The 22,278-nt window shown below is 41.6% G+C and overlaps 4 protein-coding genes and 2 long non-coding RNA genes across 14 annotated transcripts in view; 1 reads left to right on the forward strand and 5 right to left on the reverse strand.

Moving 5' to 3' along the window:
• The window catches only part of dixdc1a (DIX domain containing 1a), a 35,260-nt gene extending 30,774 nt beyond the window's left edge, over nucleotides 1-4,486 (forward strand). For 6 of the 8 annotated variants that reach the window (XM_014214901.3, XM_014214900.3, XM_014214897.3 and 3 more), the window contains exon 15: nucleotides 4,106-4,486. In XM_014214901.3, the coding sequence (XP_014070376.1) occupies nucleotides 4,106-4,189 (84 nt within the window). In that variant the 3' untranslated portion in view covers nucleotides 4,190-4,486. The other 2 variants (XR_014378899.1, XM_082956334.1) reach the window with 2 other exon arrangements.
• On the reverse strand, nucleotides 4,448-7,112 carry pih1d2 (PIH1 domain containing 2). 2 transcript variants are annotated; one of them, XM_014214659.2, is made up of 6 exons: nucleotides 6,983-7,112; nucleotides 6,477-6,666; nucleotides 6,116-6,242; nucleotides 5,636-5,869; nucleotides 5,132-5,430; nucleotides 4,448-4,948 (listed from the first exon to the last, which is right to left on the reverse strand). In XM_014214659.2, exons 2-6 carry the CDS (start codon nucleotides 6,660-6,662, stop codon nucleotides 4,814-4,816), a joined length of 981 nt encoding a protein of 326 aa, XP_014070134.2. In that variant the 5' UTR covers nucleotides 6,663-6,666; nucleotides 6,983-7,112; the 3' UTR covers nucleotides 4,448-4,813.
• A 124-nt stretch (nucleotides 7,113-7,236) lies between these two features.
• LOC106613029 (transmembrane protease serine 5) lies at nucleotides 7,237-9,800 on the reverse strand. The gene is made up of 8 exons (XM_014214896.3): nucleotides 9,667-9,800; nucleotides 9,513-9,556; nucleotides 9,166-9,328; nucleotides 8,797-8,981; nucleotides 8,513-8,611; nucleotides 8,224-8,366; nucleotides 7,670-7,822; nucleotides 7,237-7,530 (listed from the first exon to the last, which is right to left on the reverse strand). The coding sequence occupies exons 1-8, from the start codon at nucleotides 9,798-9,800 to the stop codon at nucleotides 7,522-7,524; spliced, it is 930 nt and encodes a 309-aa protein (XP_014070371.2). The 3' UTR covers nucleotides 7,237-7,521.
• Nucleotides 9,801-9,980: 180 nt separating this feature from the next.
• Nucleotides 9,981-14,396, reverse strand: LOC123744741 (uncharacterized). Its single transcript, XR_014378900.1, has 4 exons — nucleotides 14,264-14,396; nucleotides 13,161-13,311; nucleotides 12,561-12,647; nucleotides 9,981-12,266 (listed from the first exon to the last, which is right to left on the reverse strand). It is a non-coding gene; the product is annotated as an uncharacterized LOC123744741 (long non-coding RNA).
• A 692-nt stretch (nucleotides 14,397-15,088) lies between these two features.
• On the reverse strand, nucleotides 15,089-19,551 carry LOC123744742 (uncharacterized). The gene is made up of 3 exons (XR_014378901.1): nucleotides 19,289-19,551; nucleotides 18,350-18,537; nucleotides 15,089-18,231 (listed from the first exon to the last, which is right to left on the reverse strand). It is a non-coding gene; the product is annotated as an uncharacterized LOC123744742 (long non-coding RNA).
• Nucleotides 19,552-19,562: 11 nt separating this feature from the next.
• LOC106613028 (zinc finger and BTB domain-containing protein 16-A) overlaps nucleotides 19,563-22,278 on the reverse strand; it is a 66,017-nt gene continuing 63,301 nt past the window's right edge. The window contains exon 7 of the mRNA XM_014214894.3: nucleotides 19,563-22,142. Coding sequence (XP_014070369.2) covers nucleotides 21,913-22,142 — 230 coding nt within the window. The 3' untranslated portion in view covers nucleotides 19,563-21,912. The remainder of the gene's footprint in view (nucleotides 22,143-22,278) is intronic.

The raw sequence follows: 22,278 nt of genomic DNA on the forward strand, positions 1-22,278 counted from the left end.
TTGTGGGTTTTTGTTTGTCCACCCGCCTCTTGATGATTGACCACAAGTTCTCAATGGGATTAAGGTCTGGGGAGTTTCCTGGCCATGGACCCAAAATATCGATGTTTTGTTCCCCGAGCCACTTAGTTATCACTTTTGCCTTATACAAGGTGCTCCATCATGCTGGAAAAGGCATTGTTCGTCACCTGTCATGAATCCCGCTTCCTGAGTCTGTTTTCTGCCTGAGCTGCCTGTTTTCTGTTTTAGAGTTGTTTCCTGAGGTTTCTGAACACACCCTATCTGATTGCCGGGCGATGAAGCTAGGCGGGAGATATCTCGATTACCCGCACCTGCATCTCATCAGCCATCTGCACACCTGGTCCTGATCATCACCTCTTCTCTTCATAAGCTCTGACCTGACATCCATTCCCTGCCGGATCGTTAGCAATGAACAGTATGTTGTGTCAGCGTATCAGCCTCATGTTACCAGAGTTAGTTTTGTTGTTCTGTACTTTTCGCCGGTTACTCACCCCCGTTTACTCTGTCTACAGTCATCCTCCCGGAACATTCACCCCCTTGCCTGGTCGTCAGTGGTTTCAGTGACATCATTGGATCTGCCTATTCACTCTCATCAACTCACCTCCGCTGCTGCTCCGTCTCCTGGATTATTCTATTTTCACCTCGAGTCTGTAAATAAATACTCACCTTCATTTTACTGACCTTGTCCTGGTCTGCTTCTGGGTTCAGCTTTAGAGAATCGTGACATCAACAAACTGTTCCTGGATGGTTGGGAGATGTTGCTCTCGGAGGATGTGTTGGTACCATTCTTAATTCATGGCTGTGTTCTTAGGCAAAATTGTGAGTGAGCCCACTCCCTTGGCTGAGAAGCAACCCCACACATGAATGGTCTCAGGATGCTTTACTGTTGGCATGACACAGGACTGATGGTAGCGCTCACCTTGTCTTCTCCGGACAAGCTTTTTTCCGGATGCCCCAAAAAATCGGATAGGGGATTCATCAGAGAAAATGACTTTACCCCAGTCCTCAGCAGTCCAATCCCTGTACCTTTTGCAGAATATCAGTCTGTCCCTGATGTTTTTCCTGGAGAGAAGTGGCTTCTTTGCTGCCCTTCTTGACACCAGGCCATCCTCCAAAAGTCTTCGCCTGCTGCCATTCCTGAGCAAGCTCTGTACTGGTGGTGCCCCGATCCCGCAGCTAAATCAACTTTAGGAGACGGTCCTGGCGCTTGCTGGACTTTCTTGGCCTTCTTCACAACAATTGAACCACTCTCCTTGAAGTTCTTGATAATCCGATAAATGGTTGATTTAGGTGCAATCTTACTGGCAGCAATATCCTTGCCTGTGAAGCCCTTTTCTGTGCAAAGCAATGATGACGACACGTGTTTCCTTGCAAGTCACCATGGTAAACAGAGGAAGAACAATGATTCCAAGCACCACCCTCATTTTGAAGCTTCCAGTTTGTTATTCGAACTCAATCAGCATGACAGAGTGATCTCCAGCCTTGTCCTCGTCAACACTCACACCTGTGTTAATGAGAGAATCACTGACATGATGTCAGCTGGTCCTTTTGTGGCAGGGCTGAAATGCAGTGGAAATGTTTTTTGGGGATTCAGTTTATTTGCATGGCAAAGAGGGACTTTGCAATTATTTGCAATTCATCTGATCACTCTTCATAACATTCTGGAGTATATGCAAATTGCCATCATACAAACTGAGGCAGCAGACTTTGTGAAAATTAATATTTGTGTCATTCTCAAAACTTTTGGCCACGACTGTACACACAATACCCCTAATGACAAAGTGAAAACAGGTTTTTAGAATTTGTAGCAAATTTATAAGAAAAATAAATACCTTATTTACATAAGTATTCAGTCCCTTTGCTGAGACTCGAAATTGAGCTCAGGTGCATCCTATTTCCATTTATCATCCTTGAGATGTTTCTACAACTTGATTGGCGACTACCTGTGGTAAATTAAATAGACACAGCTGTCTATATAAGGTCCCACAGTTGACAGTGCATGTCAGAGCAAAAACCAAGCCATGAGGTCGAAGGAATTGTACATAGAGCTCCGAGACAGGATTGTGTTGAGGTACAGATCTGGGCAAGGGTACCAAAACATTTCTGCCACATTGAAGGTCCCAAAGAACCCAGTGGCCCCCATCATTCTTAAATGGAAGAAGTTTGGAACCACCAACCTCCTAGAGCTGGTCGCCCGGCCAAACTGAACAATCGGGGGAGAAGTGCCTTGGCCAGGGAGGTGACCAAGAATCTGATGGTCACTCTGACAGAGCTCCAGAGTTCCTCTGTAGAGATGGGAGAACCTTCCAGAAGGACAACCATCTCTGCAGCACTCCACCAATCAGGCCTTTTTCAGCGGCAGGGACTGGGATACTTGTCAGGATCGAGGGAAAGATGAACGGAGCAAAGTACAGAGAGATCCTTGATGAAAACTTGCTCCAGAGCGGGGCGAAGGCTCACCTTCCAACAGGACAACGACCCTAAGCACACAGCCAAGACAACGCAGGAGTGGCTTCGGGACAAGTCTTTGAATGTCCTTGAGTGGCCCAGCCGGAGCCCGAACTTGAACGTGTTCAAACATCTCCGGAGAGACCTGAAAATACAGTCAGGTCCATAAATATTTGGACATATTATTATTTTAGCTGTCTACCACAGCATTGGAGTTGACATTAAATAATGAGCTATAAATGCAGGCTTTCAGCATTCATTTGAGGGTATTTACATCCAAATCGGGTGAACGGTGTAGGAATTACAGCACTTTTTATGTGTGGTCCCCCCCTTTTAAGGGATCAAAAGTACCTAGACATTTGGCTGCTCAGCTGTTCCATGGTCACGTGTGTGTTATTCCCTCATTAGTTGATTTACAAGTAAGCAGATAAAAGTTCTAGAGTTAATTTCAAGTGTGGCATTTGCATTTGGAATCTGTTGTTGTTAACCCTCAATATGAAGTCCAACGAGCTGTCACTGCCAGTGAAGCAAGCCATCATTAGGCTGAAAAATCTAAACGAACCCATCAGAGATAGCTAAAACATTAGGTGTGGCCAAATCAACTATTTGTTACGTTCTTAAAAAGAAAGAATGCACTGTTGAGCTCAGGAACATCAGGAACATCAAAAGGCCCGGAAGACCACAGAAAACAACTGTGGTGGATGACAGAATAATTATTTTTCTGGTGAAGAAAAACCCCTTAACAACAGTTGGCCAGATCAAGAACACCCTCCAGGAGGTAGGTGTATCTGTGTCAAAGTCAACAATCAAGAGAAGACTTCACCAGAGTAAATACAGAGGGTATACCACAAGATGTAAACCATTGGTAAGCCTCAAAAACAGGAAGACCAGATTAGAAAACATCTAAAAAAACATGTATGTATAAAAATGGTTGTAATTCCTACACGGTTCATACAATCAATTTGACAAACCCTTAAATTAAAGATGAAAGTCTACACTTAAAGCACATCTTGATTGTTTCCTTTCAAATCTATTGTGGTGGCTTATAGAGCAAAAATTATGCAAATAGTGTCACTGTCCAAATACTTATGGACCTGACTATAGCTGGGCAGCAACGCTCCCAATCCAACCTAACAGAGCTTGAGAGGATCTGCAGAGAAGAAAATGTATGAAATGTATGCATTCACTACTGTAAGTCGCTCTGGATAAGAGCGTCTGCTAAATGACTAAAATGTAAATGTAAATAGTAAGAATGGGACAAACTCCCCAAATACAGGTGTGCCAAGCTTGTAGCGTCATACACAAGACACGAGGCTGTAATCACTGCCAAAGGTGCTTCAGCAAAGTACTGAGTAAAAGGTCTAAATACTTATGTTGATGTGATATTTCACTTTTCTATTTTTAAAGCATTTGTAAAATTGTCTAAAAACCTGTTTTTGCTTTGTCATTATGGGGTATTGTGTGTAGATTGATGAGGAATTATTTTTTTTTAAATCAATTTTAGAGCAAGGCTGTAATGTAACAAAATATGGAAAAAGTCAAGGGGTCTGAATACTTTCTGAATGCACTGTACTGTTGGTCATGTAGTGTTGTTTATATTAAAAGAGTGTGCCTGTCTGGTTCTGGATGGTGTCCTTAGGTGTTCCAGGATGGAGCCCTGGTGCCTGGCTGGGAGGGGAAGATAGTGGCCTGGGTGGAGGAGGACCATGGAGAGAGACGGTAGAACTGGGAACCAACCAACCATAGAGGGAACCACTAGCCTCAAACTGTGACCACTGGAATATGATGTCATAACACCCTCTCAGTATTCGCAGCAGCCCTGCAGAGGTAGTTATTAAAACAGTTGGGACCAATCTATTTATTACTGTTTCGAGATAAAACCATACTTTCAAAATGGCTCTGTCCTATGGACCTTTGACTTACAGTAACTGTTTGAAGTACAAGTTGTAGTTGCCAAATATGAATAAAGTTCTTCACAATACAATTTTGAAGTTTTAATAAACATGGATTATTACATGAATATTGACTGTTTGTGAATTATTTCCCAGACATGCAGTTAATGTAACTCATGATCCTGGAGGACTATAATTCCACTCGAGTCATTAATGTTGTTGTGAATGTCTTTACTAAGGTACTGTTTACTACTACAAAGGTTCAGACGCACAGCTTGTAGAATGCATAGCAGAAATTACATTACTGCCTTCTCTAATTTCCAAAGTCCCAATCTCTTCAGAGAGACAAATCACCTACTGGGTGTAAGTGTGTCTTGCCAGAAAAGTCAGTGTTAATTTTTTATTTTTTTGTCTACTAATGAATTTGCGTATTTTTAGTGTCGGCAGTACCAGCACTAGAGTATAGACACTTGCAAAGTTAATATCCGTTTCTTCTTGTTGAACGTGGCAGAGGCCGACTCCTCATTCACAGTCTCAGGCAGCTCCAGGTGTAGATGGTACATATCCTCCACTTCTAGTAGTACATCATCCTACAGAGAAATACACACACAGACTATTAGACCCACAAGACCACAGAAAGGATAACTTATAATGTAACATAGGCTATTATGTCAACATAAGAAGCGTTTAAGCAAGAGGGACAGAATTTTTGTTAATCCATCACAGGGCCTTATTCATAGCACAAGGGAAGGGGAAGCAGATTGGTCCCTGACCTGGGAAATGCTGAGATGGCACTCTGTGATGGACTGAACCTTTGGTAGCTCCACAGTCAGCTCCAGGCTCCGAGAGAGGTCCCTGGGGTCAGAGTTGACAGTGAGCTGGTGCTGTGGCCGCGGAGGCTGGGCAGTCACTGAGCTGGAGATCACCTGGATCAGGTTCTTGGTCTTGTTGCTTTGGTCCCCTGGCCCAGGAGTTAGCTGGACAGATGTGATGAGCTGCACAGGTGTACTGTCCTCAGTCTGCCCTTCACGCAGAGAGATCTGCTGAAGCAGGGAAGCTGGGGTCTGGGAGGCTGGGAAATTGATGTCAAATGAATGTCAAAAAATGTATCTTCACCTACAGTATAGCTTTAAAAAAAATATTGAATACACTACGTAGTTAGTAGGTATTGCTCAATATATTTTAATTCAATAATCTAGCCTTTATCTTCGTGGTGGTGTCACCTTAATAAAAAATAAAACCCCTTGAACTAGGGAATAATTACGTAGAGGCTTTACCTGTGTTGGTGGCAGGGCTGGACTGTTTTAGAGAACCCAGGCGGCGCTGCATGTCCTCTAGGCTGCCCTTCAGCTTACTGCTGCTGACGTTGTACTGCTGGGCCAGAAGCAGGCCATGCTGCTGCTGGGTGAAGCTCAGGGCTAACAGGTGAACCTGGTCCTTCTCCCTCTTGTCCTTCTGAGCCTGCTGCAGCACCGCAGGGCTGAACGCCACATCCATCACACTGTAGTCGTCTGATTACAGGAAACACAAGTTGTAGTACTGAGAAACGGCAATGAAACACCTTTTTAGTTCAAACAGTGTTACATAACATTAGTATCAAAACCATAAAACAAGTTATAAGAAAGTCAGCTGTAGTAGAAAGTAATTTGGGGAATGTTCACTTTTTTGCCAGCACCTCTTGTAATACAGGTTACAATGTAGGTAATTATGCAGAAATACAGGTTTGTGTTCTGCAGGACAACAGTGACTCTTGGTACCTCCTCCTTCATCAGTGTCTGTCTCCAGTCTCCCTCCACACACAGGCACAGGCTTGTTCTCATCAGCAGGGGTAGGGACGCGCTTCCAGCCACACACATTGATGTACAGCAACCCTTTCTTTGGCTCCTGACACAAACAATAAAGCAACTGTTCAGCCTCTTTATAGTTCACACCTCCATATTATTAGCCAGCAGTGCACAGTCAAACGTGCACTGCAAACAAATGAATCAGTATTCTCTTATCAACACACTTTGCTATGTCATTTTTATGTAGGCCAGTGTTGTAAGTTTGTGTGTTTTGAATCGATAAACTCTAGTGTGGGTGTAGCTGCTCATAGAAAAAGCAGGTACTTTATGGTACCAGCATTTCGGTGAGTAGGCAGGAGTCAGGCTGAGGCGGTGCATTATAATCAGTTCCCTGTTTCATCTGTTTCTCGATAAACTTCTGGTAGCTTTGAGGGTCATTCTGAGACAGGTCGTCTAACATGGACCAGAACTGGTTGACCTGCTGCAAAACTTCCTTTGTACACCCCAGGGAAGAAGACATATTTCTGAAAAGATATTGAGTGATTTAGTTTAGTATACACAGAGCTCATTGGAGTTTTGCATTTGATTATGGTATGGCAATGACAGTTTAGCTATAGATGAACAAGCATGGAGAAAATTCATAGCCAGGTTAAATAACGTTAACGTTAGCTAGCTAGCTACAGTAGCTAAATAGCTAGCGCTAGGTCTACCACCGGTTGCAATACACCAGACAGCAGTGCCTTTCAATACATTCAAACTATTTGGTACGAATACTGTGCATCAAATGGTGAACAGTAACGTTAGTTATCCTTCTAACACAAAACACATGGAAATACTCACAGTAAATTTGCTTGCTTCAAGTTCTTGCGACCCCTGTGCTAACTTTACAGCTAAATGTTGACAAAATCAACTTTGTAGCGAGTGATCTCTGTTACTATAGAAACGAGATGAGAGTGGTGCATGCATGCCCTCTACAGACAGAAGTGAGATGCTACTACTTTGCACTAAACGGTGGACACCGTCTGCATCCTGAAATGATGGCTCTGGCACATAAAGCTCTTTCATCACACCAGAGTAGACAATGAACAATGATGTTTAGATATGAAGCATAATTTATTTTCAATACAAGACAAATATATGGTATAAATATGTTCTCATTCAGGGGCTAAAAATTCAATGTATGACAAACATGTATAGTATAAAATATTTCCTACTGTTAAATAATGTATGCATTTCTGCAATAAACATGGCCATTATAAGGAGGTAAAATGACATTTATAGTACAGGAGGAAGAATGTCAGGAGCATCTTATGTTTCAGTTTGCTCTAGGCCTGTTCTGGAGTCTCCCTGATCATGCATTGTCTTATTCCTCTTCCTCCTCAGTAGCTCTGTGGATGGAAAAACAAACGTAACATACAGTATTATGCAATTCCAAGAGGAGAAACAGAACTGCAAAGCAGATGTGGTCCTGATATGTAAAGAATCAATACATAGGCCTATGCAACAGAAGAGTTAGTGTAAAATTACCTCAATCATGTCGTAGATCCAGCCGAGAAACTCGGCCACCTTGGTGTAGACTCCGGGGTGGTTGGGCTCAGCGCAGCCTGTACCCCAGCTCACCACGCCCACCAGTCTCCACACGTTGTCAATTTGACAGACTAGCGGACCGCCACTGTCCCCCTGGGCAGAGAACAGGGGCAGATATACATTGCTGTCAATTACACTGGTTACCAGACTACCACACTGACTGTTACGGGTTGAGATATTGTTAAGCCACAGTGATGTAGGGATTATGGGTTGGGATATTGTAGAATACTGAATCCTGAGCTGAATCCTGAGCTGAATCCTGAGCCCCACTGATGGTAGGACCTTGAATAAAGCTGGTATGCCCTCTCAGGCACATGCCTAATGAGCTTTGTCTTTGATAATTTACAACAGTAAAGGGGGACACCTGGGGGAAAATATTCTCTTTATAAAGAACCAATTCTACTTTTGTAAGACAACAACTCTCTGACCTTTGGTAAATCTCTTCATAAAACAAACCACAGGAGGAAGAACTCAGGTATTTTTTATGAACTAACCTGACATGCGTCCACTTTGCCCTCGGTGTATCCAGCACAGAGCATGCGGGGGGTGACCTCTCCATTGTACATGCAGGAACTGTTGCATGTCTTGGTGCTTATCAGTGGAACTGGAGCTTCTTTTAGAGTGGCAGGGATGAGAACTGTCAAAGAAAGTCAAACTAATGTAAATATACCTCTCATTTTTATGATTTAAATGTCTTTGTGCTATGAGGAAACATTTAACCATCGATATAGATACATTACATTTTCCTATTTAAATTATATTATTCATTTAACATAGTCGTACCATCATCTGGTTGAGTGTAGCCCCAGCCAGAGATCCAGCACTGTGTTCCTCCTGGTAGATCGTGCTCGTACTGTGGCAGACAGATAGGCCTGATGGTATCTAAAACATTTAATAAAAAATAATATTTGGAATATTAGAAAACAGTGTAGGTCATGTTGAAGTTAATTTCAGTCATATTGGAACATGGTTTGGAGCTGATTGCTGTAATCATATAGTTGAGTGTTCCAGTCAGCCAAGGGAATATGTGGTGCATTCAAAAGTGAAGTAATCAAGTTCCCTGTCACCTGAGAAATTCAGAGGGGTCAGGAGTTTCATCAGAGCAATGTCATTGTCGTGGCTCCTGGGGTTGTATTTCTTGTTGTAAATGATCTTTTCCACTGCGTATCCAGTGTACTGAGCCATTTTAGCTGAACTGCGTGTGACAATACCAGCATAGACCACCCAACTGGACACCTGTGGCAGCCTATAACTGGAATGTTATAAAAGAGATGAAGAAGTGTGTATCGGCTAGATGGCTCTCCAATTCTCAATTGTATAAAGTATTAATTACTTTGTGCAAAAGAAAGTGAGAGCTATTGCTGTCCCTAGTCATCACTACACTGTCTTGAATCAGTGACCTCTGACCTCTAACCTTTTACCCCGAGGGGTCTTACTTGTGCACACAGTGGGCTGCGGTGACCACCCATTGGCTGGTGATGATGGTGCCTCCACAGGTGTGTCGGTTGCTGTAGTAGAGACTGACTTGCCAGGGCCACCTTCCCAAGGTAGCCTCCACTCCCCCGATTATCCTGGGCAGCTTAGCCCGCGTCCCACACTCTACACAGGAAAGAGAAGGTGTTCCTAATGTTTTGTGCACCTAGTGTATACCACCAATGTGTAGAACTATGAAGTCATGAGTGGTCGTATGAAGGTCATTGGGTCTTACCTGTGTGTGAGATGCATAAATTTACAATGTAATCCACTATTATGTTAGTGTTGTTAGTACCCTGCAGAAACTTACCAAAACATTTCAAAGCTATAACCTTCCCTGTGATGCAACTCCCCCTAAATAAAAACAAATCCATCCATTAAAAAGCTTGATTACTATGTTATAGCACATCTATTTTCTTCTGAATCATTAGGTTATGTATTATATCCTCAGACAGCTGCCGTACCTTAACTGCCATATATTTTCCAGGCTGGTCTTGTGTTCAGATGTGATCTGTATAAAGCCATCAGTGTAGTTAGGTCCGATGTCCGTTAAGTTCACCCCTTTTTGCTTAGTCAGTCTGGAAACAAAATGAATCATAGTTATATCTTCTATAAAAGCAGGCAAGATGGGAGAGTGTCTGTTTTAAAAAGTAGTGTCTGATCTATGGGGCATCGGGCAAGCCTATAAACGAACATTAAATCATCTAACATTAACTGGGAGCAATCAGCCTTATGGTTAGGTGAATAGCCTTTTATGTTGGCAAGCTGCTGTGGGCTTTATGGTAAGAAAATGGTCTCAGTTGACTAGCCTTAGATATCCCAGCTGGCGGCAGACCAGGGTCCCCAGGGAAGAGTTCCATCTCTCATAGCACACAGGCAGCCAGGTGGGCACCTTCTCTAGCTGGATCTCCAGGAGAGAGTTCTCTGGGCTGATTCTGTAAAACACTGAACCTCATTGATTGAAAATAATCCCTCCAGAGACCAACTAGATCAACAGAAATGAACTGTTGTCTTGTTTGAGAGGGAAATGTTAAGCAGCTTATATCCAATAACTAATGTAGTCAATATAAACAGATCATTATTTCATATTTTGATGTCGGTTGATAGACAGTCTCCACTCCTCTCCACTGACTGTGATCATGTAGAAGTTGTTAAGGAATGTATTAATAAAGATATGTACTATTATAAAGACAATTATAGTTGTAATATAAACACATTTGGTTTATCAAACTACTAGGAAGGTCTTTCTGCCTGACAAAACAAGTGTGTCCCTTGACTTGTTCCACATTTTGTTGTGTTACAGCATGAATTCAAAATCAATTAAATATTAGTTTTTCTCACCAATATAAACACAATACCCCATAAGGACAAAGTGAAAACATGTTTTTTGAAATGTTAGCAAATTTATTGAAAAAGAAATACAGAAATATCTAATTTTCATAAGCATTCACACCCCTGAGTTAATACTTTGTAGAAGCACCTTTGGCAGCGATTACAGCTGTGAGTCTTTCTGGGCAAGTCTCTAAGAGCTTTCCACACCTGGATTGTGCAATATTTCCACATTATTCTTTTCAAAATTCTTCAAGCTCTGTCAAATTGTTTGTTGATCATTGCTAGAGAGCCATTTTCAGGTCTTGCCATAGATTTTCAAGTAGATTTAAGTCAAAACTGTAACTCAGCCACTCAGGAACATTCACTGTCTTCTTGGTAAGCAACTCCAGTGTAGATGTGGCCTTGTATTTTAGGTTATTGTCCTGATGAAAGGTGAATTCATCTCCCAGATTCTGGTGGAAAGCAGATTGAACCAGGTTTTCCTCTAGGTTTATTTTTTATCCTGAAAAACTCCCCAGTCCTTAACAATTACAATCATACCCATAACATGATGTAGCCACTACTATGCTTGAAAATATGGATAGTGGCACTCAGTAATGTGTGGTATTGGATTGCCCCAAACATAACACTCTGTATTCAGGACAAAAAGTTAATTGCTTTGACACATTTTTTGCAGTATTACTTTAGTGCCTTGTTGCATACAAGTTGCATGTTTTGGAATATTTCTATTCTGTACAGGCTTCCATCTTTTCACTGTCAATTAGGTTAGTATTGTGGAGTTACTAAAATGTTGTTGATCCATCCTCAGTTTTCTCCTATCACAGCCATTAAACTCTAACTGTTTTAAAGTCACCATTGGCCTCATGGTGAAATCCCTGACCAGTTTCTTTCCTCTCCGGCAACTGAGTTAGGAAGGACGTCTGTATCTTTGTAATGACTGGGTATATTGATACACCATCCAAAGCTGAATTAATAACTTCAACATGCTCAAAGGGATATTCAATGTCTGCTTTTTTATTTTTACCCATCTACCAATAGGTGGCCTTCTTTGTGAAGCACTGGAAAACCTCCCTGGTCTTTGTGGTTGTATCTGTGCTTGAAATTCCCTGCTTGACTGGGGGACCTTACAGACAATTGTATTACGTGTGGGGTACAGAGATAAGGTGGTCATTCAAAATCATGTTAAACACTATTACTGCACACGGAGTGAGTCCATCCAACTTATTAAGTGACTTGTTAAGCACATGTTTACTCCTGAACGTATTTAAGATTGCCATAACAAAGGGGTTGAATACGTATTGACTCAAAACATTTCAGCTCTCATTTCTAATTAATTTGTAAACATTTCTAAAAACATAATTCCACTTTGACATTATGGGATATTGTGCGTAGAACAGTGACTAAAACATCTACATTTAATACATTTTAAATTCAGGCTGTAACACAACATGTGGGAAAAGTCAAGGGGTGTGAATACTTTCTGAAAGCACTGTATACCCTATATAGTGCACTACTTTTGACTGGCGCCTATGGGGAATAAGGTGCTATTTGGGACGTAGCCAATCACACAGACAAGATGACAGTCTCTGTGGTGAGTGACGGGCTGAGAGGCACAGACCTTTCCTGGGGTCAGCCACCGAGATGTCCTCGGTCACATTACAGAAAGACGTCTCCTTGGTGTCCCCTAGCCCTGCTGGACTCTGGGAAGAGGTAGGCCGCAACAACAACCTGACTGTAGGAGGAAAAACAACAACATGCAGAGTGAATTATAGCTGCAGTGGATGTGAAACAGATGTTCTTAATCTAGCTCTGTCATTGTGTGAGACATGATTATCATGCATAGTTAATCAGCTATAACAGTCTCATTGTAAAACATTCAGAAACAGTGTTCTATATTCTGACATGTAGGGTTATTTCTGTTTGTTATCCACCACAGCAAGGAATCTGTGCCCCACAAACACTAGAACATTGAACATGTCATCATTTTCTTCATACTCCATGATTTGACACTTGCAGGATTTCTCACCTAGGAACCACACTCCGACTGCTAAGCCTCCCAGAAGTCCTACTGCACACACAGCAACCAGTACTCTCACCAGTCTATGGGCTGACACTGGAGCACAGCTGAATTAGACACTGATAAGAGATTAACTGCTTGGGTATACTGATAAAAGGCATGTTAGCTGTCTGTCACACTGACATAGAGTGAAAGAGATAGCGACACAGCATGTAACAGCCATTACAGTCTACAACGTGCACACAACTAAGGATGTGAACAAAGCATACCACATGCAGGGAACAGGTGACAAAAATGAATGCTGAACATTTCACAGGCAGTGTCATAATCAACTGACTCATATAAAGTCTGCATGGCAGCTGTGAGGGGTAGCTGTATACTGTACTACAGTTTGTGAAAAGGATAGCTAAAGCACTGAGGCTAGCTGGACTTGGCTTTAACTTAAGACAATGAGACACTAAAGTACTAAAGCTTAATGCTGCTATATACTCTAATTAGATAAGACTCTACGTAACATGCCTAATTGGATAATGTCGTCTATTAATCATAGCCTGTGGTTTGCCTGGGTGGTGCTCTATTAAACAGTGCAACACCCAGGCATTGCCTTACCGTGGTTTGTAGAATGGATTCCTCTCAGCCAGGCATGGCAGCTCTGACTCTGAGCTCCTTGGGGCCCCCCCACTCCTGTCTTCTCTGGGTGAAAAGGATGACTGACAGCCACAGGATTCTCAATCACAGATAATATATCTCCATCAAGATTCTGCAACATATGCAATGAATACAACACACACTATTTATATCAGTCTTCTGGGACACTGTATATGAACATAAGCTATTCTTCCTGGCTGACTACCCCTCCTCTTCTACACACACAGAAGCCTTATTCATCCCCTTAATCAAACAGATTTAATTAGGATGACTGTGAAACCCAGAGATCTCAGGAGGGTTTAATCCAGGTGTATGGAATTTGAATGGCAGGTGTGTAAAGGTGCGTAGATAATGTCACAGGTGTCCAGGTGTGTGAACTGAAGCACAATGTATCATTCATAGCCAAACATGAGAATCCCAGCCAACACATCATACTTGTGCTGCAGACATATGGATTTAGTCTACACAGAACCAGACCTATGCAGCAGGTATTTCACATGCAGGTGAATCAGACTACTTACATTTGTTTTCTATTGCAAGACATACACTTTTTTTTAAATGTTAGAGTTTAATACTACAGGGTATTTCTAGCCCATGCAGTGAGATATTGTGGGAAAATAGAATGGCATTATATATTTACAAATCCCCTCTAAAAACCAACTGCTTCAACATGATGCTTAAACATTGTAATAACCCCTAGAATCAACAGCAGTATGTTAACCCAAAGCATGCACTGAATGCATATTTCCCTTTAAGTTATCCTCTAGCAGATAATACATTACATTAGTAAGAAGTACACAATATACATGTACTTGAAATACATTATTATGATTGCCATTAGATTCTTAAAAACCATGAACAAATCCATTAAATCGTTATAGTTGTTGTTAAACAACATGCACAACAGCTAGTACATGTACAGTAAATAGACAGGCATTATGAAAATATCTGTTGTCAGTGATGTTGAGGGAGTCAATAGCCCAAAGACAGAGGGCGTCAGGGGAAGTGAGAGCAACAGAGAATGTATCAAGGTGATGTTGAAAGTAAATAGCCTGAAGTCTTACCATGTTTTCCTTGTATGTTATGTTGTCCAGAGGAGAGTGTGGCACTGGGCTCTTCAGCGCTCATCTGTAGGCCTGTGTTAGGTTAGAGACAGAGATGCGCTCTGCTCGCAGCTGGTTGACCATTTGCCATTTCACAGAATGCAACTCTGGATTTTCCCTTCACAAAGAGACAATGAGGTCAGCAGTGGTGCTGTGCTGCTGAATGAACCTGTTGTTTTGCCAAGGGGGTCATGGGGCCTATGGAGGCAGGCTCAACCAGTTCTTTGTAGGGGGGAACATCTCCAGGGATACCTCCCCAAGCCACTGATAAGGCAGGGGGGGGGGGGGGGGTATCTTACCTGTGCCAACAGAGCATCCACTTGGCAGACAGAACATTATTTGCTGAAAATTGCAGCTTCATGAGCAAAGGTCATAATATTACGTCCTCATATCACATCAATCCCGGTCAGACTCATTTTGAATCCAAAGGTATCACATCTCTCAACAGGCCGCTCAAGAACAAAATGAACACTGTTCTGTCTGCTGGTGAGGTGACGGATGTTCACTCCCTCGCAAAATAAAAATATTTATGCATTTGTCCAGTTTTTGTTGTCAATTATTATGAATTATTTATTTCTGGATACCCGTTACAATATATACAACTTACCCTGCATCAGATGCAGGTACACAAATAACCAATCAACAAACCATTTTTTGAGTGAATCATATTTTATTTTACAAGGATATGAAAATAAATGTGTTAAATAAAATATGATAAAATCAGGACTTTTTCATCTGTTTACAGGTAAAGTATGTGTAAGAAGTATTTTTTTTAAGTGTCTCTTCTACGTTACCACCAAGCTTAATTAACCCAGTCTCACCTATTTAAGTTGAGAACATCAAGGTGTTTCTAAATATGTGAATTTATCTGCCAGCTAGAATTCCAGCCAGCAGAATGTACCTTTGATATGCAGTATCGCCTATGGACGTTGTATGGGATTAGGCCCAGAGAGAGCCAGGTGAGGAGGATAACTGCCAGGAAAAACATTCCGTACACCCGGACTGTCCAGGCAGCATCCCGGAAACGGCCTGCATCTCTTTGGCTCATCTGACTACTGTCAGATGAAATGATGTACAAGTCAAACCCACTCTAATAAGTCTGTCTTTCTGCCTGTCTGTCTGAACACTGTGACCTGAGGTGGACGTGGCAGACTAATACTGTGTGCTGACACACAGACTAGGAATGAGCAGTGGTTGTCACGTCCTGACCAGTAAAGAGGTTATTTTGTTATTATAGTATGGTCAGGGCGTGGCAGGGGGGTGTTTGTTTTGTGTGTTTTGGGATTTTGGGTTTGATCTATGTTATCTATTTCTATGTTTTCCTTTCTAGTTCTTCAATTTCTATGTTGTGTATGTTTGGGTTGATCTCTAATTGGAGGCAGCTGACCCTCGTTGCCTCTGATTAGAGATCATATTTAAGTAGGGGTTTTTCTTCATGGGTTTTGTGGGTAGTTGTTTCCTTGTATAGTCAGTGCACCTTCTGGGACTGTTTTTCGTCGTTTGTTTTTGTATGAGTATTTTTTTCCCTTCTAATAAAAAGATGAGCAATCTAACCGCTGCATATTGGTCCGATGATTTCACCTCTACAGACGACGAAGAATGTGACAGTGGTTTACAATTTATATTTACAAAACAAATATATGGTGGATTGGAAATGATGCAGACAATTACATAGATTGTGGCTTCCATCAATCTCCAATGCTGAAGCTTATCTACCGTGCAAAAAAAATTATAAATAAAATATATGAGTCTAGCATGGTATGTGAATGAGATATCCCAATTGCTGGTGACGAGACAGTAATACTGACATTTATTTGTCTTGTCATGTGCGATTCTCCGTTCAGTCTTCCATTTCTCAAATTGGTACCCCACAATAAAATTATTAAATGACACTCATCATTTAGATCTTAATTGGGAGAGCTTGGTGTATGGGCAGTGAGATACCTTTGTTATTCCTCGCATACTGTAAGGAGACCACTAAGAACTCATTCAATCAGCATAATTGTAACTGTATATCACAAGTGTTTGTCTAGCACAAGGCATGCTGTGCTCACTGCTCACATATACAAATGTAAGTATTCAGAAAGTTTGATAAATGAGATGTATAAATGGCAGCTTTAGATATTGGTCATCATTCATTTATTCACATTGGAAAACATTCTGGAGGATATGTACAGTGTGTCTAAATTTCATCACTTTTAACCCCTCTATGCCGACTTGTCAAGCGCCCATATTTATATAAAGAACTAATTCGTACTAAGTTTCCTAGTTCCTGTGCCATTGTTATTAGTGACTGAGTTGCACAGAAACATTTGATCAGATAAATACTGGTAATGTACTTTCCTTGTAGACATGTTGGAGGGGACAGAGTCTGTGTCGTGTCCAGGAGATCTCTTATGTCTTTGTCTCACTGCCATCTTTGTCACTGTGTGTGGCAGTCTGGACCTTATAGGTTTTATTAGAAGTCTTGTGATTGGACCACATCCCCCTCTCATCTAGTGGATGGAATGACTTAAAGTGCTGTCCCTAAGGAATATCATATTCAGTGTAGGAGGTCCTCACATGGAAGGCTGTGCCTGAGAAAAATACATATTTACAGTCAAGTTAATCTAAAATGAAATGATATACATCTGCCGTCCGGACCAGGTATTAAGGATACTGTAGGTCCCTTTCAATTTTGATATATTCATGTTTTGATAATGATAACATATAAATAATGTGTCCTTTTTGCACTGATTGAAATATCTGAAACATTTATTTTATTCCAACTCCACATTTCCTCACCTCTCAGTACAAACCTGCATCTTGCATGGCTCCGTCCACCATGACCATGGTTTTCAAAGGTCTCCCACTTTAAAGAGTCAGTGCTGATGCCCCAGAGAGGACTGTGTTCATCAATTACATGCTCCATGGTTTGGGGCTCCACTGTGAACAACCTGGCTCCATCCCCAGAGTCAGCTCTCTCTGCTCCAAAAGGATGAATTCTCCCTCTTTGGTATGGTGAGATTTGATCAGCTTGGCTCTAATCTCTGCCACCAGCATATGTGTCTCTTTCAAAGTCCTGATGTTGAACATCAGGCACAGACTCTCATCCCTCTCAGACCACACAGGGCTGACTGAACAACAAAGTGGGCAGCCTCCTCTTAGGCTTGGCTAGCTTAGCCAGGATGCAGCCCAGCATCAGGGCGTCTAACACTGATTCAATGATGGACTGTGCCATCATGAGAACCAGCCCGTCCATGCAGTTGACTGAGGCCTCTCTAGAGCCGTAGCCATTGATGATTTGGCTGTCCATGGAGATAGAGAGGGCCGAATGGAAACTGTCCAGCTTCTCAAAGCATGGCTGCCATTGCGGGTTTGTATGTGGAACACATACAAACACTTCCAGGCATCCAGGAAGTAGGGCTCTGCGAAGGCTGTCAAGGTGACAATGTAGCACAGGGTGAAGACAAACGGGATCCAGCTGTACTTCAGATCCACCAGGGTGCCGATCAGGTCACACATCTTGTTCTTGGAGCTGTATGACGAGCCGCGACACATGCCATCCTTGGTGAAGTAGCGATATTGCTGGCGACCATTAGAACTGGAACTCTTGTGGCTTATGTCTCCTGTACTCTTGGAAGAAGAAGATGTGGCCTTGTTCTGTGTTTTCTTCCCTTTATCAGGTTTACTAGAGCCTTTCTCAACCCAGGAGCTTGTATCATAACTAGAGCAGCTCCCAGCACTCCTGGTCTACCTTGCTTTGTGCTGTGATTGGATGATCCTCTGACTGACCGGTGTCTGGTGTTGGCCCGGGGCTGCCCCATGCCTTGCTTTAGTCTCGGAGAGAAATGCAGCCTTGGATGGCAAACAGGCATGGTGACATACTGACCCCTACTGGTGGCCCTGGAGATTTTCTTGGGATCAGCTAAAGATACTCTTGTATCCACCTGCAATCAAGACATCAAGACAGTAAGGTGTCATCTGAAATCTAACAGTGAAGATGTTGATAACAATATAATAATAAACCAGTCATCTTTGCAGTGAATATTGAGACGTTATACTGACCCTTCTCAGGTATGGCCTGTATGGGTTATATGGGTTGTGTCGAAGTGAAGCTCTGGGTCTGATGTTCTTCCTGGGGTACGGGGAGGTCCGTAGTTGCCATAGTCCCTATAGAGAGCACAGCTGTTGGAGATCACCGAGGAGAGCATAGATGGAATCCCTCTCTGTGGACCATGACCAGTCACCAACACCTGAGATACAGGGAAAGAAACCGAGACGTACCGACAGGAGTGTCTACCGTTTATGCTGTCAAGAAGACAGTTTATCACCTGTGCAGGTCAAAAAATCCTGTTTGTATCCAGTCTGAGAACATAGAGCTAGAGCTACAGATGACATGTCCTTGTTTGTGTCTTTGTTGTAAAGACTAATGATGGAGAGGCTGGATAGTGTGTAATCCAGATGGTGTGTAATGTGGTTTGCTTTAACTGTCCACCATGCTCACACTAATTAAACAGAGGGGATTACATTAGCAGCAGCTCTTAATCAATCTGCTCGTCTACAGAGCATGACCATGGATTTCAGGAGATTATAGAGGAGATCATCTTTTTTGCACATGTGTAAATAAATTTAACCCACCTTCTATATTTTCAAAATGGCTCCATTACATTTGGTGGATCTCATGCTCATCAACTACATAAACAGGACAGGACAGTTCTGTGTCACCACAGTTGTAATACTGTTGTAATACACTAGTGGACTATTCCATCATTGCAAACAAAGTAGGAGCTTTTTCTACTACATCAAAGTCATTGTGTGTTGCTCACTATGCTCTGCTGGTGGATAAACTGCTTTTCAGCATATCCCCTCGAGGTAACTAACTCACTGAATCGAAGAAAAAAAAACACAATAAAAATGGAAACACAGCATTGCTATGGTCAATACCAAAACATCCCAAACCCACAAATAAACATACAAACAAGTACACATAAACAAAGGTAGTACCTGTGATGAAGAATTCCCTCTTGTTATTGACTGGATGCAGTTACTCTATGGTTGCCATTCTGCTTAGTGTTGGACACAACAATGTGTGTGGTAGAGCAGAGGGAGAGAGGGCAGAGAGGCAGCGACTTATCCCTTCCCTCATCTGTAGCAGCTAGTCAAACCCACCCAGCTGTTAGTCTGGCATCGTGCCACTAAGGGTCACCAAACCGCCTGTCATGACTTCAGCTGCATGCTACAGTGAGACAGGAAAACACAACCGTTTCTTACTGACATGTTTATTTTTGCTATTTTATTTTGAAAGGTGCAAATAAAATGTATTATTATTAACACAACCTTCGTGGATTGTTTTGTATTTTATTAGGATCCCCATTAGCTGTTGTTTGTGGTCCACACAAAACATGACACAATACAGAACAATAATAGACAAGAACAGCTCAAGAACAGAACTACATACAATTAGCATTTAGATCTTTTATAACATCTTCAAACATGGAACATATTCCTGTAGTGCATGTGAATAGTATGCACAAAAACCAGACAGTAAGAACTCACTTTACTTGACTGATGACACAATAAAGACCTGCATTGTAAAATAGTTTCTATTTTATTCTTTTTTCATCATGCCACAGAACACTGACGCGTAAGAAGAGCTGTGCCTGAATCCACACTGAGAAAACACTTGCACACACAGTGTTACAAAGCTGTAATGCAAAAGGATTTAACACACGTGGCAAGAAGAACAACCCTGATTGGACACCAGGACAAGCACTGACTGAACTGGTGCTGAGGTAGACAAACATTTACATAATATCTACCTAAATGATGATCATCACATCCTGCTAGTACACATACCAAATAAAACTACTTCTGCTTTGTTACAACATAGAACGATCAAAGAAAAACTTTTTTTGAAAGAGCTTTGTTAGTTTTGGTCCACCACAAAAATCCTAAGATCCTTATAGTGCATGTGTATGTAGAATAGAATAGCAGTAGGGTGAAGATGAGTCGGTGCTTTTAATTGTTTTCATGGCATTGAGTGTTGGCTTTTTGTTCTAGAAGGCCATAGTGTTAGATAGACCCATATATGCTGAACATATAGCTTTATAAAGGTTATTAATAATACCACTATGTATTCTGTGCATTTTATCCCCATTCGACATTACAGAACATTTTGAAAGAAAATCTCAGTCGTAAACTTTGCTTTGAGGCTTGAGGTGCCTGGGGCATAATAACATAGTCATTAGAACAAGTATCTTGTTTCAAATTACAATGTTTAGACAATCGGGTCTACTATGGCATGGCAGTGAAAATCAGTTCTTCACCAACAATAAACAAACAACCAGGAACAACGGTCAATACAACAAACATATACTGTATTCATGTATTCAGCACATCTATTCTCCATTTATAAAAGAGGCACAGGGAGGGCTCTTACTAAAATCAGACTCCAGAGACTTACAAAACACACAAGAAAAGATGTTTCTGAAATCAAAACAAATGTAAACAAATTGCAGATCACTGTAATACAAAAATACAACATTTTAAAGTCAGAGAAGCCCTCTTTTGGCTCTCGTCTAGGAATAAGATACAATTACCTTTACAGCAACAGACATCACAACTGACGATAACCTGCTTTTAGTGATTCAACTTTTCACGTTTAGTAAAAAAGACAACACTTTTACTCACATATTCTTTCTTTTCATCACTTAGAAAATGTTTTAATTCTGTGATTTAACAGACTGCTATAATTCTACTGATAAAAAAATTCACACAAAAGTCACTGAAGGCTTTCAAATCTTTTTTTCTACTCAACAGGCAACCGTAGAAATCAATTCCATTGATTAATTCTCAGAACATTTTAAGCCGCTTCACCAATATAAAAGGACATTTGAAGGTAAAGCTACAGACGATGGACGAAAACACAATGAAAAACACCAGTTCTAAGATGTGCTATTGCCTCTGTGTAAAAGTTGAAGATCGAAGAGTTAGCGCTTATTCTAATATCAAAATAAACGGCCTTGAGGTTGGGTAAAAATAACCAACACCTATTTGGTAACAAAATCGATGCATGACATAAATAGCAAAACCTGTTACACCTTAATGCTTGTCAATCAGCATGAGCAGATAGACTAACTGACAGGTAGGGGAAATTATATGCGTAATATGCGCACTGGAAAAATAAGACAAATTAAATCAAGCTTATGGAGACCATTCAAGTAAATCATGCAAAAAACAAACACCCCAAAAAATCAATAACAGGAAATGTGACAGGAAATAATAACCCAGGAAATGTTTGTTTGTCTCAACCAATCTACGTAGTAAGGGTGGCAATAGTACTGCAATTCGACCAGAGAAGTTTGGTTCTATGTCTCACAATCAGAGTCACAGTAGATAGAACTCAATATCCTTTCTAGTACAACACTTTCACTGCTGTGGTAACCTGACTAGTAGTCCTTCAGCCTTCAACACATATGGAGGTTTAATGTAATGACAGTTCACTGTGGCAATTCGTGATAAAACCAATCAAACCACAGAAATTATCAACTTACTTTTCTTTTGAGGAAAGAATAAGATGAAAAACCTGCCCACACATAGGATAGTGTGTCTTAGTGTATAAGTCCTACTCAGACGTAGCATACGTACAGGTAGGTCTTCTCTATCCTCCAGTCCAGGGGCACATCCTCGGGTCTGTGGCTCTTCATGTGTTTCTGCATGGCTGCCAGGCTGGGGCAGAAGTCCTGGCAGATGGTACACTGGTAGGGCGACGCTCCGTTGTGGGTGCGCAGGTGCTTGATCATGGCAGAGTAGTCCCTGGATCGCTGGTGACAGATCTTGCACTCAAATGGCTTCTCACCTATAGGAATACAACGGCATACTCGTGAAACCTTTCCTCGACTATGTGCTAAAACCAGTGGTACTATCTGACACACATTGGTTTGACCTGTGTGTATACTGTTATTAACACAAAACAATCTGACGTGGGAGTGTGT

This window comes from Salmo salar, chromosome 09, assembly GCF_965601325.2.
Source record: "Salmo salar chromosome 09, fSalSal1, whole genome shotgun sequence".
Taxonomy (NCBI): Eukaryota; Metazoa; Chordata; class Actinopteri; order Salmoniformes; family Salmonidae; genus Salmo; species Salmo salar.